The sequence below is a fragment of the Mastomys coucha genome, unplaced genomic scaffold (assembly GCF_008632895.1).
Source record: "Mastomys coucha isolate ucsf_1 unplaced genomic scaffold, UCSF_Mcou_1 pScaffold7, whole genome shotgun sequence".
NCBI classification, from domain to species: domain Eukaryota; kingdom Metazoa; phylum Chordata; class Mammalia; order Rodentia; family Muridae; genus Mastomys; species Mastomys coucha.
Genome location: NW_022196913.1, coordinates 75,114,914 through 75,130,578, shown reverse-complemented (window position 1 = coordinate 75,130,578; position 15,665 = coordinate 75,114,914). Strand labels below are relative to the sequence as shown.

The following is a 15,665-nucleotide window of genomic DNA, read 5'->3' as shown; positions in this document are numbered from 1 at the left end:
AAAAAAAAAAAAAAAAAAAAAAAAAAAAAAAAAAAAAAAAAGGATAAAAAGAAAATGTATATACCATTAGATTTCTATTTCATGACTACATATATAAATGCATGTTTGCAAAGAGAATATGTTTCTTAGGAGTGCTGGGCATCACTGGCAAAGTTCCTTTGTTTCTTCCTTCCTTTTTTAAAGCCACTGCACTTAAACCTACTACTGATCATTTTAAATACAAAAGTAGCAGAGGTCTAAGGCACAGATACATTTGTTTCAGGGCCTTGCTCTCTGTGAGTGTGAGTGGTGTAAGGAGAGGGAGGGCAGGTAGGCTTCTCCTGCAGATTGCTGCTGGCTTTGCCTTGGGTATAAAAGAGTAACAGTTCTTCAACCTTCGGAATAAGATCCAGCCAGGGAATTAATTAGACTGTGGCTTTCATACCACACCTCTAGAATGTTCCCCATCAAAAGCATAGTCTAAAAATTTTAAAGGAATTGGGGAGAACCTGAAGAATTTTACTTTTTATTTGTATTTCAGGAGCTAGAGTTACAGAGAGTTGTGTACTGCCTGATGATGAATCTTTTATGCTTTTTTTTCCTTTTTTTTTTTTTTAAAGATGATTGCTTGTTAGCTTGGCGTGGCATAATGCTAGCACTTGAGGGCTGGACGTGAATTGAAGATCATCCTCAGCTACATAACTAACACAGCTAGCTTGAGCTCCAGAGACCCCACCCCCAACCCCATACATACACCTCAACGTTAATCCTCAACTTCTAAAGGTGGTTTTGATTGTTCTCTAGAGAATTTTTCCATTATTTTTCAGTCTGTCTAAAAGCTTCGTCTTGGCTGAGTTTGATTTATTTGCCATCACCCTGCTCACATTCATTTTCTGTATTTCCTAACCAGTGTATTAATAATATCTCCTGTGCAATCTGCTGTAGCGTTTCGTGGTAACCCTAGTAACGTGAAAACCCGGCTTCTCCTAACCAGGCGCGCGGCGCCCTCTGCAGCCAGAAACGGAAGTGGCATGCCCCAGCCATGGCAACGGTTTCCAGGCATCACTAGACTCAGGGAAAGTCTGGGACGAGCCTGGGAGCTAGCTCTAGGGCCAACCTGCAAGCGTCGGCGTCGGGAGTCGTTCTCAGGCTTGGGCTATAGTTCCCGGGGCTGAAGCAGATGGCTGTCCCCCAGGAAACCGCAGCGCGGCAACTCCGTCCCAACTTCCACCCCAGTGCGAACCACAGCGGGGGAAAGTTCCAATCGCCTTCCCAGACCAGAAAGGACGCTCCTCGACAGTGTGCGTGTGCAGCCGCTTCTCCACGCCCCGACGGTGCTCACCTAGGGTCTCACGCTGTAGCCAGCGGAGGGTGCAGACCCGGGACCCGGAACGCGTGCTTAACGCGGCTGGGCGGAGACTAAGCCCTCTGACCGGCGATTGGCCACACAGTCAATTGTCCGCCCGCTGATTGGCCTCACAGGCCGCAGCCAACTTCTGCCCTCTCCGAGACCGGAACGGAGGGCGAACCCCCACCACCCCCACCCGCTTTGAGTTTCAGTCTGTTTTACAGCGAGTTAAACGCTGTTTCTTTTTGATTTGTTTTGATTTTTCCTGACAGGGTTTCTGCGTGTAGCCTTAACTGTCCTGGAACTCCCTCTGTAAATCTGCCTGCCTCTGCCTCCCGAGTGCTCGGATTAAAGGTGTGTGCCACCACACCCCACTTAAAAAGCTGTTAATAGACTGCTGTAACCCTAAGGAAAGTGGTGTCTAGGCCTACGTAACTGAAATAGTTAATTGGAACGTCAGACTCTGTTGCACATTAGGTTTACTTATCTGCTGTCCTTTGAACAAGAATAAATAAATGAAAGGCACATTTTCCTCTTTTCATGCAGCCAATATTTCCTGAGAAGTATGTGAGGAGCAAGGTACCCCTTTGAGTGCTGGAGATACAAATATGATTGACAGAAGCAATCATATTTCATGTTTATTCAGATGAATAAAACAGTAGAAGTTGTTTTGTGGAGAAACTTCTGTTCTACATACATTTCAGATTTGGTAAAAGAGATGAACAAAGCAGCTGGTATGTGCCCAGTTCATAACAGGAACCAAATAAATCCTTTTTGTGTCTACATCTAGAAAAGTCTGCGGGCAGGGGTCACTGCTGGTATCGATTCCGATGCTCAAGCCATTACATTTATATACTTATTTAGGGCTTGATGTTGGAGAATGCTAAACTGCAAATTTATAGATGAAGACCCAATCTTTAGGATAATCCTTAGGCTGTCTCACTTACCTGGAAACAGCACCACATGCTCCAGGTGCTCACTCAGGACAGCAAAGTGAGTCTCAAGCAACCACCTGAACTTCCACAACACTGAATTCCTGCAGAGAAAAAACTGTAACAATCTGGAGAATGGCTGTCATGCCATGAGGTTTGTAATTTTCTTTTTACACTTCACATTTTCTGGCTATACAATCTATGCTAAATTGAAAAGGTTGAAATAATCTGAAGAAGACTGTGGCCAAACAAAAAATATCTATCCTCATAAAGAAAAAAGAAAGTACTCCAACAAAGAAAAAGAAGGGCCTAGTAATGTTCCACGGCTAGTTCACAGGGGTGCCAAAGTTCATTCTATTCACAGAGCTCCTTAAACAGCAAAAAGTATTTCAAGCTGGGCCTGGCAGTGCTAGCCTGCACTCCCAAATACACAGGAGAGGAAGGGAGGAAGGAGGATTGCAGAGTAAAGAAAACTCAGTGAGACACAAAGTAAATCAACAGAGTACAGCACCTTGGGGGAGCGCTGGCTGCTCTAGTAGTCAATCACTCTTATCCTCAGACTAGCTGTGGAGCCAGAAATGACCTTGAACCCATTCTTTATCCTCCTGCCTCTACCTCCAAGACTTTATACCAAAGTCTGTGTGTGTGTGTCTGTGTGGACTGTATGCACACACCCAGAAGGCAGTGTCAGATGCCCTGGAACTGGAGTTCCAGTCTGTTGGGATAGACCCAACATGGGTATTCAAACAAACCAGGGACCTTTGAAAGCACAGCAAGTGCTCTCAACTGCTGAGTCAGTCCTCTGCCCAGCTAAGTCTATTGCTTCTGATTTTTATCCATTACTTTTAACTTTTTACAGTTCTATAGACAGCAAGTACGATGGTACTGTGGATAGTTTAGAGTTGTTGGCAACATACAGTTGTTTCCAAGGGACTTATTTCTTCAGACCTTTAGAAAAGGGTTCTAGAAAACTGCATTCAGAATTTTCAATGTTCTATTTTCGTTATTTTTCTCTGTGGGTGCACCACATGCACATGCCCAAGTCTTGGTGTGCACATGGAGGTCAGAGGACAGACTCATTTCAGAGTCCATTCCCCTTCCACTATGTGGATCCCAGGGCCTAAAGCAAGTCATCTAGCCTGATGGCTTTTTAACAAGACATTGAATAGAAGTGGTTTGGGGAAACACTTTTAATCTTCACTGTGTGAGGAATTAGAACAATAAATTAAGCCATATGTTGAATCAAAATTTCCTTTATACAAAGTATTAAAATACAATTGCATTTCTAAAATGAAATCATAGATTTACACAGTTGTAATCATTAAGTAAACTAAGTTAAAATGCTATACATTAAAGAGAAACATAAATGAAGCAAATGTATGAATGAAGACACTCCTGAACTCCCCCATTTCATCGAGCATCAAAAACCACCACTGTTGAATTGAGTTAAGGATTTTAAACAGTACTTAAAATCATGTAAGGCTAAGGCTTCCAAGTTACCCCATGCACCAAGCTTGCAATTGGATAGAAAATGAACAAAAGAATGAAGTTCACTATGACCATCAGAGATTATCTAGAAAAATAAGTACACTACTTCCATTTTCAGTTCCTCATTTTTGGATACAAGATAATAACAAATTAATAATGTAATATATATTAATATATAATAGTAATATGAGTAAAAATATTAAAATAAGCAAAAATAATTTTTTAAAAACCCACTGAAACAATTGATGACTTTTAAGAGTTTGTGTCGGTTACCATGAAACAATTTGTAGGCCTCACTATTTTCCATTAAGTTACTAATTTCTTCTTCTGCACTTTACATTGTTCATAAACTAACAACCGACAATGACTACTACTAAAAACAAAGATTTCCTGAAAAGTAAAAGATTTTTGTGTATCAACTAGTTTTCAGATTACTGAAAGCCCATAACGAATGATACATGAAAGTGCTAATCATGTTTACCTTTCAAAAAAAAAAAAACTTTGCCAGGCATTAGCAGTACATGCCTTTAATCCCAGCATTTGGGGGTTGGGGGTTGAGGGAGGTACGCAGATCTCTGAGTTTGAGACTACACACAATTTCAGGATGGCCAGTGATACCCTAAATAAATGAATAAATTTAAAAATGTATTTATTGGTTTTTAAATTTTTTATTTAGGTTTATTTAATGCATGAGTGCTTTTGCCTGCATGTATATATGTACCATTTGGGTCCCTTGTACTGGTAGGTCAGGGGTCTGTCTATCCAACCACCTGTGATTGTGAGTAATCATCTTGGTTCTAGAAATAGGCCTTTTGAAAAAGCAGCCAATGCTGTTACCTGCTGACCCATTTCTCTATCCCCTATTTGGTTCTTTGAGGCTGGGTCTCACTACATAGCTCTAGCTGGTCTGGAGTACTAAGTGGAGACCACGCTGGCCTTGGATTCATCAAGGGCTGCCTGTCTCCACCCCACACCCAAGCTTGAGGAAAAATTAGTCCTACTAAAATAATTAATCTGGGTATAGCTCCTGTGGAGTGTCCAGTCTCTTATTCTTTTTTTTTTTTTTTTTTTTTTTTTTTTTTTTTTTTTTTTTTGGTTTTTCAAGACAGGGTTTCTCTGTATAGCCCTGGCTGTCCTGGAACTCACTCTGTAGACCAGGCTGGTCTTGCACTCAGAAATCCGCCTGCCTCTGCCTCCCAAGAGCCGGGATTAAAGGCGTGTGCCACCACTGCCGGCTCAGTTCTCATTCTTAATAAGTCCACATGCACTCTGCTTAAAAAAATAAATAATCCAAAAGTTATTATTACTTTTATCAGATCTTAGTCTTTATCAAGTTAGTGTTAGTCTTATTAGTTATTTCCTCTTCGCATTTAGAAAGTATACTTAAAAGGATACATCTTTTAGTCCTTTTCTTGTACATTATTCTGTATCCACATTCTCTGCATCTGATTGGATCCCTGGATTTTATCTCATTTTCGGTGTGACACTCTGGGAAAGAAAGCACATTTATTCAATGCCTGAAAGAGAAACACTATGGGGAAGCAAACGTTAACTACAGATTTCAACATGAAGACGCTAAGGCACCAAAGCATTCAAGTACATGCTTATTACTAAACAGACTAAGGAGAAAGAAGAATCATAGGCAGTACACCTCTTCCAGATAAAAGGAAGAAATCTTAATAAGGGAGAATGACTTTTAAATTAACAATCGATAAAGTGCTACATGTTATAATTTTAAAGATTTGTACTCATGTAAGGAAGGAATTTTGGGTGGTGGTGGTGTTTTTTGTTTGTTTGTTTTTAAGTAAGACGTTATTTAAATGTTAATCTTACCTCCACAAATATATATCATTGGCTGCTGCTTTGGTGGTTGAACATCTTTCTGGGTGTCCATTGTTAGTGCCTGGAATCAGAGCCACAGACTGAATAACAGGGTCTTCGCACAAAGCATGCCCCACTTTTTCCCTCATAAGTTAAAAAGGTTCTTATTTTCCGGACAGAAAAACTCAGTAGAATGTTTGCAGAGGCCCAAGGATCAATACCCAGTAAATTACAGAAGGGGAAATTAAGGAAGGAAGGAAGGAAGGAAGGAAGGAAGGAAGGAAGGAAGGAAGGAAGGAAGGATGGATCACAATTCTTTATCTATACTTTCCCCAAACTGTGGTGTGGGCTGGGTCTGAAGAATAAAACACATTTTCAACAATAATAAACACTATGGGAATGTTTATGAATGTTTGTTACACTCTCCATGATCCTAGAGGGTATTACACTTTACACACGAAGAAACAGAAGCTAAGGAGAGGTTGTTTGCTCAATATCACCCCGCAAAGGAATTCAGCTCTGTACTAGGAGCAGCAGCTCCATCAAAGCTTGTCTCAACACTAACTCCACCGGGGATCTTTACTAATGCATTTGGTTCTTTGAGAGTCTTCTCTTTGTAATTCAGGTTAGCCTAGAATTCACTTTGTAGCCTAAGCTAGGCTAAAAGTCAAGGTTGAAGGCGGAATTCTCCTACCTCTGCTTCCCAAGCGCTCAGATGGCAGGAGTGTGCTACCTCTCCCGGCTGCCCAGAAATATTTTAAAGCCAGTGTCTCTTCTGGTTTTGCCCCAAATTTACTTCCAAAATCATCAGCCGCCGACTCCTTACCTCAGCAGCTCGAAGAAGCGTCCCTTCTCAGAGCACGCAAAAGCTTCTTCCCGTCCTTAAAAGCAGAGCCACTACCGGCGCTGCCTCGCCAACTTCCGGCGCCGACTTATGACGCAACGAAGCCCCTCCCCCCCATGCCTGGACGTACGGAGGAAGGAGCGCGCTTGTTCTTAATACCGCTTACAGTGTTTCTCTCCTACTTACGTCCTGTGAGGTTTTGTTTTATTTTGTTTTTATTTGCCTCTCTCTCCAGGGTAGCAAAACACTTCCACGGCTTGGCATTCGAAGGTTTGTGCTTGTGTGACGGCAGATAGAGCAGGAACCCAAGACAGGCATTGGTGGATTGTTATCCGAGCTGTTGCTTGGGCGAACACCAGCAGGCTACCGTACTTCACTAGTTAACACTTTCCACATCGCGGTTTTCAAATTGTTCAATACCCATGCGGGTTTTTTGCTTGCTTGTTTGTTTATTGTTTTCACTTTCCAGTTCTCTCCTAGTCTCCTGTCACCTCTCTTTTCCACTCTATGTTGGGGAGTAGATAGGGAAAGGGAAGCCCAGGCTGAGACTGCTCTTAAACTTGCACAGTCCTCTTCGCCGCCTCAGTGCTAAGATTAATCACGCAAATCACAACGCCTGCAGTCTTCCTCCCTTTTTGAAACCAAGGCTTTCATAAGGGCAGTTCCATCATTTAAACTTCGACTAGTTGGTGGCTTTAGCTTTTCTCGTAGTATTCTCCCTCCTGTGTTTGACCAGTAGAGAGTACACGTGTGTGTTCTCACAGATCAAAAACTTAACTCAGTAAAACACATCTGTTGGGTTCAGGACGTTTACATTCAATTATTTCACACTAGCCATTTTAAAAATAGGTTGGAGAATATGAAGGGATTCAAGTAAAAACAGTTGTTAACTATTAAAGAGATGACTTCTCTCCCAGTGCACATCCTGGTATCTTAGTAAACTACTCTCTATTCTCCATCCATCAAAAGGAGAAGTTTGAGTTTTGCCTTGCATTTCTAGTTCACACCTGTGATATTCCAGTCTTCCTAGATGACAATTAAAATTTTTTTTTTTTTTTTTTTAGAATTGCTGGCTTAACTCAGCAGTAAAATGCTTGCTTAGCATGCATGGGCTCACAGTGATGATTTCTTTCAAAAGGAAATTAGAAAAACAGTACTTTCCAGCTTCTTTCTCTACATCCAGACTAACAGCATATTTTGACTGGCAGCCACGTTACAAAATATCCCTTCTTCTCAACAGAAGGGAAGAGGTAAACAAGTGTGCACACTAGACATCTGTACAATAAATACTAGGTTATTTTTTAAGTAATAAATCTGCTTTTGATTGATTCAGATAAATTCTACTAAAGGAGGATCCATAATCATTTCCTTTAGTATCAGAAAAAAAAAACCAAGGCATTATGCTTGGCTGGCAATAAAATCCGGTCTTTTATATTCCATGTCCTTCCTTTAGCTCTGACTTTGTTGATGCCGTTGCTCATGGCCCTTTCCTTGGAAGTGTCTTTTAACTGATTCCAGGGACCCTGCTTGGCCTTGCTTTGGGGTCCAGCATCCTTGTCTTCTCTCTGTTTATCTGTTCTGTTGCCCCTGTCACTTGTTGATGTGGCTCTAGGTGAATGAGATCTCATCCTCTGCGGGCCAGGTAGCCAGCAGCTTCACATCTTCAGCAGTTTGTCACACTTACCCTGCCACGTGCCAGCGTCACTCAGATTCTTGAGAGCCCCAGTGGAAAGGAGTAGGAAACAATAACATCTGTAATGAATGATTGGCAGCTTTTCTAATGTGCCTAACACTTCCTATCCTTGCATGATTAGTTCAAGATTCCCTGTTGTCTGCCCTTTAATTGCTAAGCACCCATCAAAATCCACTTTATGGTGTTTACAAGTCAGCACTGTATCTCTCTAGTGCGTTAGATGTTTCTTTGCCCCACTGTTGTTACTCCATTACAGTATTGCCCTGTTCTGTACCAGTGTTACCAATCGGATGGCTGGGGTCTTCTTACTCTACCCAGATAGACACTATAGGCAGCAAAGACAGATCAGCTTGTCAAGGGCTGGCCTTTGCCACTTTGCTTTCTCAGCAGATTTGAGCAACAGCTGCAGACTAGGAAGAGCAGCAAGTGACGCCATCTAGTGTTAGTTTTCCTACAGGCCTTGGTTAGCCAGGTCATTAATAAGCTCCACAAATATTTGACTTGGGTGTAGGACATGAAAGTCTGGACTCCTTAGCCCCCAACAGGTGTCCAGTTTTAACAGTTCTCAGGATCCAGGTATCTGAGATGCTTAGCCTAAAATCCTGACAGGTCTCTAGAACTCTTCAGCCACCAGGGCCTGCACAGCCTTACTATGTCCTTCCAGCCTCTGCTCACCCTACCTCCCACTCATATTAGTCTGCCCCTGCTATGCTCTGGAACTCTTCCACTGAGCCTTCTCTAGCTGCTAAGCAGCCAGCCACCTTGCCATACTGCTCAGCTGCCTCAGCCATCTCTGCTGCTTCTTTCTTCATGTCACTTTCTTCCTGTCAGCTGCATTACTAAAAGCAGGCAAGGGATGGGTGCTTATTACCAGGCCTAACAAGCCAAGCTTAGTCTCTGCAACCCACACAATCTTGGATTTTACTATGATCATCCTATGCTACACACACACTCACACACACACACACACACACACACACACACACACACAATCTAAAAAAATGTAAATAAATTAATAAAAGTTAGAAGCAGGCAAGAGGACTTTTCTTGGGCTCAAGCCCATCGCAAGAGCAGGAGAGCATCACAGCAGAGTGTTTCCTAGGCAACTCACCAAATAAATCCAAGAGCCTACTTATATAGCCAGAGGAGGGGTCTGTAATGCCAACACAGTATTGCACTTTTAGACTCAGTCAAATGAGTCTCTGCTACATCACTGGGGGAGGGGGGGAGTGCTACTCCTCTGGCTTAAATGGAAGTGGTTTGAGGGTTACTGAGAGTTCGCTAAGGCTTGGGATAGCAAAAAGTGCAGGAAAAAAAGCTAGAAATGGTACTGGACAAGGTACCTCGCTGAGGTGGTTGTGTAGATGCTGGCATAGATGTGGGAGTGACATCCAATCAGTGCAGCCAGGGAGAGTGCAGTAGTTTCTAACTAGGGAGTCAAACCACCTCCTTAGGCATCTTTATCTCCAGGAAAAAGAACATGAGGAGTGCTCACTGTCAGAATTTACACAAACACAGTGTTTTTTTTTTTTTAAGATTTATTTTATTTATTTTTATGTGTATGAGAACACTGTAGCTGTACAGATGGCTGTTATTTTTATGTGTATGAGAACACTGTAGCTGTACAGATGGCCGTAAGCTATCATGTGTGTGGCTAGTGGGAATTGAACTCAGGACTTCTGCTGGCCCCACTTGCTCCAGCCCCGCTCGCTCTGGCTCGCTCTGGCTCGCTCTGGCGTATATTACTGTAGCTGTGTTCAGACGCATCAGATATCATTTCGGATGGTTGTGAGCCGCCACGTGGTTGTTGGGATCCGAACTCAGGACCTTCTGAAGAGCAGTCAATGCTCTTTCTTACCCGCTGAGCCATCTCGCCAGCCCATAAATCTCGGTTTTATGTGTAGTTACTATATTTCTAAAGTAAGCTTGAAAAAACAAACTCAAGCAAAAATAATAAACCATCCGCTGCTTTGCCCCTCAAGCAATGCCTGATACCTGCACACTTCTCCAGGATGGCGCAATTTTCCAGTCTACGCATGCGCAACCAAACAGTGGTTTTAAACACTTAAAAATGTGTATCTTTGTGAGTATATGCCATGTGTGTGCAGGTGCCTGCAGAGGTCAGAAAAGGGTGTCAGTTCCCAAAGTTGCAGTTCTGGCCGGTTGTAAGCAGTGTGGTAAGGGCGCTAGGACCCAAACTCAGGTCCTTTGAAAGAGTAGCAAGTGCTCTGACCAGCTGAGCAGTCAGATTCTAACTGCTTTAATGGTTAACACCTGCCCAGTGCCCTCGGGAGTGAGAGCACTCTCACCTGTTTACAAACAAGCCTCATTAAGAAACTGTGCTCGGTTCATCTTGTATGAATAGCATACAAGTTTGAACTTAATAATCAAGTCTGGACATTTTAAGCCTATTTTTCAACACCTAAGGAGCGTCCTCAGAGAAGAGGGTGGTAGTGGTTGTTACTGGCTTAAAAGTGGCAGCTGAGGTTCTGATTGAGAACTATGTTAACCTGGGGAAGAGAAACTATGAAAAATGCCTAGGCGGAATGTCTTGTTGCAGTGGTTCCAGGAAGAAAGAAGTCTCTGCGGAGAGAAGACCAGCCAGACAGGGTACAGGGGTCAGGTCTGCGCCTGACCTACCTACATTATGCATTCAGGGAACACTGAATGAAAATCAAGACTTTAAATGTATTTGGTATGATAGGTTCTTGGATATTTCTGATCCCTAAAGAGGAATGTCTGAAAACATTAAACACAGTCACTCATTTATTCATAGCTTATTTATTTATTTATTTGTTTATTTGTTTATTTTAAGACAATGAGTGGCTATAGAGCCCAAGCTGACTTGAAACTTGGTATGTAGACAGGGCTGGTCTCTATGAGAATCCTTTGCCTCCTGACTGCAGAGACTATGGAGGTGTGTCTCACAACTTTTTTTTGTTTATCCACAAAATTTATATATTTGTTCACTGTAGAAACAAGGGCAAAAACATAAACTATTTTTAAAAATCATTAACCAGGTGTGGTGGCACACGCCAGAACTTGGAAGATGGAATGAGGAGGATCAGGAGTTCAAGTCCAGCGTGGACCTTATGTGATACGGTCTTACACACACAAATTGTGTGTGGGGCGTGTGCTTTGTACTTGTGTGTGTATGTGTGTGAGAGAGAGTCTTGCTGGGTTTATTGGGGGCACACCTATAATCCTAGCACTTGGAAGATGAAGGCAGGAGGATCAGGAGTTCCAGGACAGTCTTGGCTACCTAACAAGTTCAAGTTCGAAGCCAGCCTAGACTCCCTGAGACCACTGCCTCTCTCTTACCCCCAAATCAAATAGTAAGGAAGTCAACCTCTCCGTTCTTATGCTGTAAATACTTACGCCTATACTATCCAACGCTGCTGATAGGATGCTTCGCCTATGAACAACGGGCGAAACACTTCCAGTGATTATGCTGAGCACTGCAGGTTTTCTAACCGATGCGTCCAGTAGTGTGGGCGCACTCAATGAGGCAGGGACGGGCTGAGCGCTGGGGCAGGGTGGGGCTGCGAAGGGATGAGGGCGGGGAGGCCGGGCTAGCCGCTCAGACTGAAGGTGGCGGTGCCCGTGGGCGGGGAGGGTGGCAGGGGCGGGCTCTGCCGAGGCTCCCGACTCAGGTGGGCGGTGCGGCCCAGGTGCGCCCGCCCGCCCGCCCGCTTGCTCGCCTGCAGCCGCTCCGCCCGCCTCCCAGCGGCGTCTCCCACCCGCCCGCCTGCCCGCCCGCACGTCCGGGTGACGACCGTTAGTCCCGCCCGCAGCAGACGGCGCGGCAGCTCTGAGAGCTGCTCCTGTCTGTAATCGGGAGGTTCCCCCACGGCCAAGACTAGCTGGAGAGAGGCCGGGGAGTGCGGCCGCAGCAGGGCGGAGAGATTCCGAACGACTTGACCTTCCCAGCACGCCGCCGCCGCTGCCCTTCCAGTAGCCGTCGGGGCGTTGCTGGCGGGCCCCGTTAATTGTTGAGGTTTTTTTTTCTTAAGGGGTGGTACCTCGGCATGAACTTTAAAGGCAGAGATGACAGACTTTGTTGTTTGGAAGCCTACCTTGCTTTGACAAGTCTTAAGAACTCAAGGTTGACTGGTGGTAAGATATTCCACTTTAATGAGGGCATCCGGTTTAACGAAGCAGTTCTCTGACTTGTATTGGGCGTAAGTCTTTTTTTTTTTTAAACCATCAAAAAGTTTGTTTGATTCATCAGCCTGTGGTTGCGTGAATAATTTTCAAAGATTGAAGTATACATTTTGGTGTATAGGCAAGATGAGGATGAAGGCAGCGACAGAGCCTGTGGTTTTTCCATGGAGGGAGCGTGTATCTGGGTTCCCACTTTATTCCCAACGGTTTTTAGCTTCCATTTCCCAAATCCTATGCTGGTGAGGCACCTAGCGGTGGAGTGGCAGAACAGGTCACTTTAGAAGGCCACTGGCCATATGGAATAAAATACAAGTACAGTAAAAGTACATGCTCCAACTTTCGCAAATTGATTGAATTGATTTTTTTTTTTTCAGGAGAAAGGGATTTATGAGAGGGAACATTGTAACTTACTATTTGGAGTAATTTGTAGAAAGCGAAGATTAATCATATTGTCCTCCCAGGCATGTACACAAGCTAGTAATAATCACAGGGGCTCAGAAGTCAAAACTGCCCAAAAGCTGAAGAGGTTTAAAAATCACGTTGTGTTATAGAAGTGAGCCTCTGATCTTGTGTTTATCATAGCAGGTTCTTTTGTAATATTTAAATTACATATTTAACTTATGTACCATAGATGACCAAATAGATATGGTCTAAAGAGAGAAATGAATCCCACAAGCTGTCCTTTGACTCCCACAGTGCGCTATGGTATGTTTGTGTGTGTGTCACACACCCACAAATAAATGTTAAAAAGAAAAGAAACAGTATTTTTTAAAAATTTTAATTATGTATGTCTGTGTATGTACATGAGTACAGTGCCCATAGAGACATACGTAAAGACACTATTGAACATGCAGATGCCCATAAAAGGGTGCAGGTGGAGCCTGGAGTCGCAGGCAACTGTGAGCTGGGAACAGAGGCTGGGTATCTGATGAGAGCAGTACAAAAGCTCTTAACCTCTGAGCCACAGCTCCAGCTTCACCTAGTGAGTGACATCAGAATGTTACAACTGAATGCATACTTGCTAGTTAAAATCATACAGTAACAGAATAATCTGAAAATAAGGCTGTTATGTTTTTGTTAAGAATAGTTCAAGAAAATATTTGTGCATGGTTCTTTGCCTATGGTTGTCAAGTAATGAGAGTTTAACACGATTTATAGCAAGGTGGTGTTTTAAGTACAAAATATAGGACAGTTTATTATGAAGATTTGTCTTTAAGTAACTTGAAAAACATCATATACTTTTCCTATTACCTATATTTAACACAAATTATATATTTTGTTATAAGCTGCTTGGCTGCACATCACAAGGAAGAATAAACTTGTGTCTACTTTGTAAAAACAGAGAGCTTGAAGATGTCCCAAAGGCACTCAGCCAGCCACCGAGCAGGAAACAACATGGGCTCCTCTGCTGTCACCGTCAAGTGTCCCAGCCTCATAGACTCTTGTTCCGCATCCTCCTTTAAACTTAGGGGCCATCACGAGCTGTCAGAGTCTTGCAGCTTTAATAAGAAAGAAAAAGAGCCAGCGCTAACCTGTGAGCATCCTGAAACTCCGAGTCTAGGTTTCTCCAATCCTGCAGTGTCTCCCAGTCAAAGAAAGAAATCTGTGTCCCTAAGGAAGGACAGGGATAAAAGCCCAGAACTTTGTGAGACTCCTCAACTCAGAAGGAAAAAATGCACATTACGCAGGCGGCTAGACTTATCTTTCACTCTTTTGAAGGGGGATTCTGATTTACAAAGCAGTTCTCTGGAAAGTAATATGAGCCAAGGTCTTAGCCTAGAAAAACATTTGCCAGGTAGCACTTCAGGTTTCCCAAAGGAAGACAACTTTAGCCCATTAGTTACCAGCACAATCAAAACAGAGGATGCTATTTCCAGCAGCCAGAACTCAAGGTTACATTTTTCTCAGCACAAGACTTCCACCATTGATGATTCCAAAGACAACTGTGGCTTATTTGAAGTGGAATGTCTGTCTCCAATTGAAGGCAATGATTTTAAAGATTCTATCACACACTTTAGTGACAGCAGTTTAAGTGTTAGTGATGAGAATACATGTCCTGAACTTCTGGGCTCCTCTGGTAGCCAAACAACCTATGGAGCAGATGTGGCCACCTCTGTAACTCCAGTAAGTAGTCTCACAGCAGAAATCAAATTTAATAGAAGCCAAACCCTTGATTTTTCAGCAGAAGTGAGAGACAGTCTTTCAACACCTGAAGACAGTGGCTTTTGCTCAGTTAGCTGGGACAAATCAGAAGATTTCCTCTCTGACCAAGAGGGCTCTTTTCAAGAACTGCTTCAAAAACATAGGGGGACTCCCAAAGTTGGGGACCTGGTAAAAAAGCCAAAGCATTTTGGGAGGTTGAGAAGACTGTCCACTCTCCAGGAGCAAGGCTCCCAGTCAGAGACAGAAGATGAAATGCAGGCGGTCCATCCCAACTCTGAAACGAGAGTGGGCGCTGCTTCAGGTGTCTTGGCGAGTCAGCGGGGCCCTGAGGAGAAGACTGGGGATTTGGCTTTAAGCTTTAAGGACTTATCAAACACTCCAGCCCTGCAGTTGGCGCATGAGCTCTTTATGAAAAGCAAAAGGAAGCGCTTCCAGCAGGAAGATGATCAGGAATTCCCTGAGGAAAGGGATGAGGGGAAAATTGCCAGACTGCAGCGTTTTCTCGCAGGACTGATTGGCAAGAAGATGGGCATAGAACAGCTGGATATCCTGACAGAATTACAGTTTAGAAACTTGAAGCATATCCTAGCTATGGTTTTAGATTCCTTGACTTCGGAAAGTTTATACAGGTAAGAAATAAAAGTGGCTCGTGAAAGAAAACTTTTATCATTTTTTAAATTGGTGTTTTGTTGTGTTTCTATCTTCAGTGGTCTTTACACTATACCAGAGGAAGTTTAAATGACTTCCCTAGTAGGCCTGTGATCCCTGACGGGATAGCCTCTAATTCCTGATGGCATAGGCTAGGCCTGTATTCCCTGATGGGACAGCCTGTATTCCCTGATGGGACAGCCTGTATTCTCTGATAGGACATCTTGTGATCTCAGGTACTTGAGAAGCTGAGGGAGGATTGCTCAGATTCAAGGTCAGGAGAAAAAATCAAAATACCAAGCTTTATTTCAAAATTGCTTGTTGGTGGTGGTAGTGGTCATGGTGGTTTTGTGTGTGTGTGCATGTGTTTGTATGTATTTTTAAATCACTCTCCACCTTACTTTCTGGACAAGGCCAGGAATCCTTCCACCTCCACTTCCCCACACTGGATTACAAGTGAGTGCTGAGCCTTTTATGTGGATAATCAATCAAAACTCACAGCTGGGCGGTGGTGGCGCATGCCTTTAATCCCAGCACTTGGGAAGCAGAGGCAGGTGGATTTCTGAATTCGAGGCCAGCCTGGTC

At 43.4% G+C, this 15,665-nt stretch overlaps 3 protein-coding genes and 1 long non-coding RNA gene across 8 annotated transcripts in view; 1 reads left to right on the top strand and 3 right to left on the bottom strand.

Annotated features, from left to right (window-relative positions):
* Spag1 (sperm associated antigen 1) overlaps positions 1-1,382 on the bottom strand; it is a 59,600-nt gene extending 58,218 nt beyond the window's left edge. Inside the window, exon 1 of one of the 2 annotated variants that reach the window (XM_031358866.1) lies at positions 1,322-1,382. The gene's annotated coding sequence lies outside the window, so the exon portion shown is untranslated. Of the gene's footprint in view, positions 1-1,096 lie in introns of both variants that reach the window. The other variant, XM_031358865.1, reaches the window with a different exon arrangement.
* Positions 1,383-3,438: 2,056 nt separating this feature from the next.
* Polr2k (RNA polymerase II subunit K) lies at positions 3,439-6,376 on the bottom strand. The gene is given in 6 exon segments (XM_031358501.1): positions 3,439-3,692; positions 5,143-5,235; positions 5,581-5,650; positions 6,263-6,271; positions 6,273-6,334; positions 6,337-6,376. Coding segments are annotated over 6 exon segments (297 nt in total). The 3' UTR covers positions 3,439-3,669.
* Positions 6,377-10,870: 4,494 nt separating this feature from the next.
* Positions 10,871-11,856, bottom strand: LOC116081773. The gene is made up of 2 exons (XR_004114999.1): positions 11,484-11,856; positions 10,871-11,074 (listed from the first exon to the last, which is right to left on the bottom strand). It is a non-coding gene; the product is annotated as an uncharacterized LOC116081773 (long non-coding RNA).
* The window catches only part of Fbxo43 (F-box protein 43), a 16,255-nt gene continuing 12,156 nt past the window's right edge, over positions 11,567-15,665 (top strand). The window contains exons 1-2 of one of the 4 annotated variants that reach the window (XM_031358447.1): positions 11,567-12,221; positions 13,612-15,061. In XM_031358447.1, coding sequence (XP_031214307.1) covers positions 12,134-12,221; positions 13,612-15,061 — 1,538 coding nt within the window. In that variant the 5' untranslated portion in view covers positions 11,567-12,133. Of the gene's footprint in view, positions 12,287-13,555; positions 15,062-15,665 lie in introns of all 4 variants that reach the window. The other 3 variants (XM_031358449.1, XM_031358448.1, XM_031358450.1) reach the window with 3 other exon arrangements.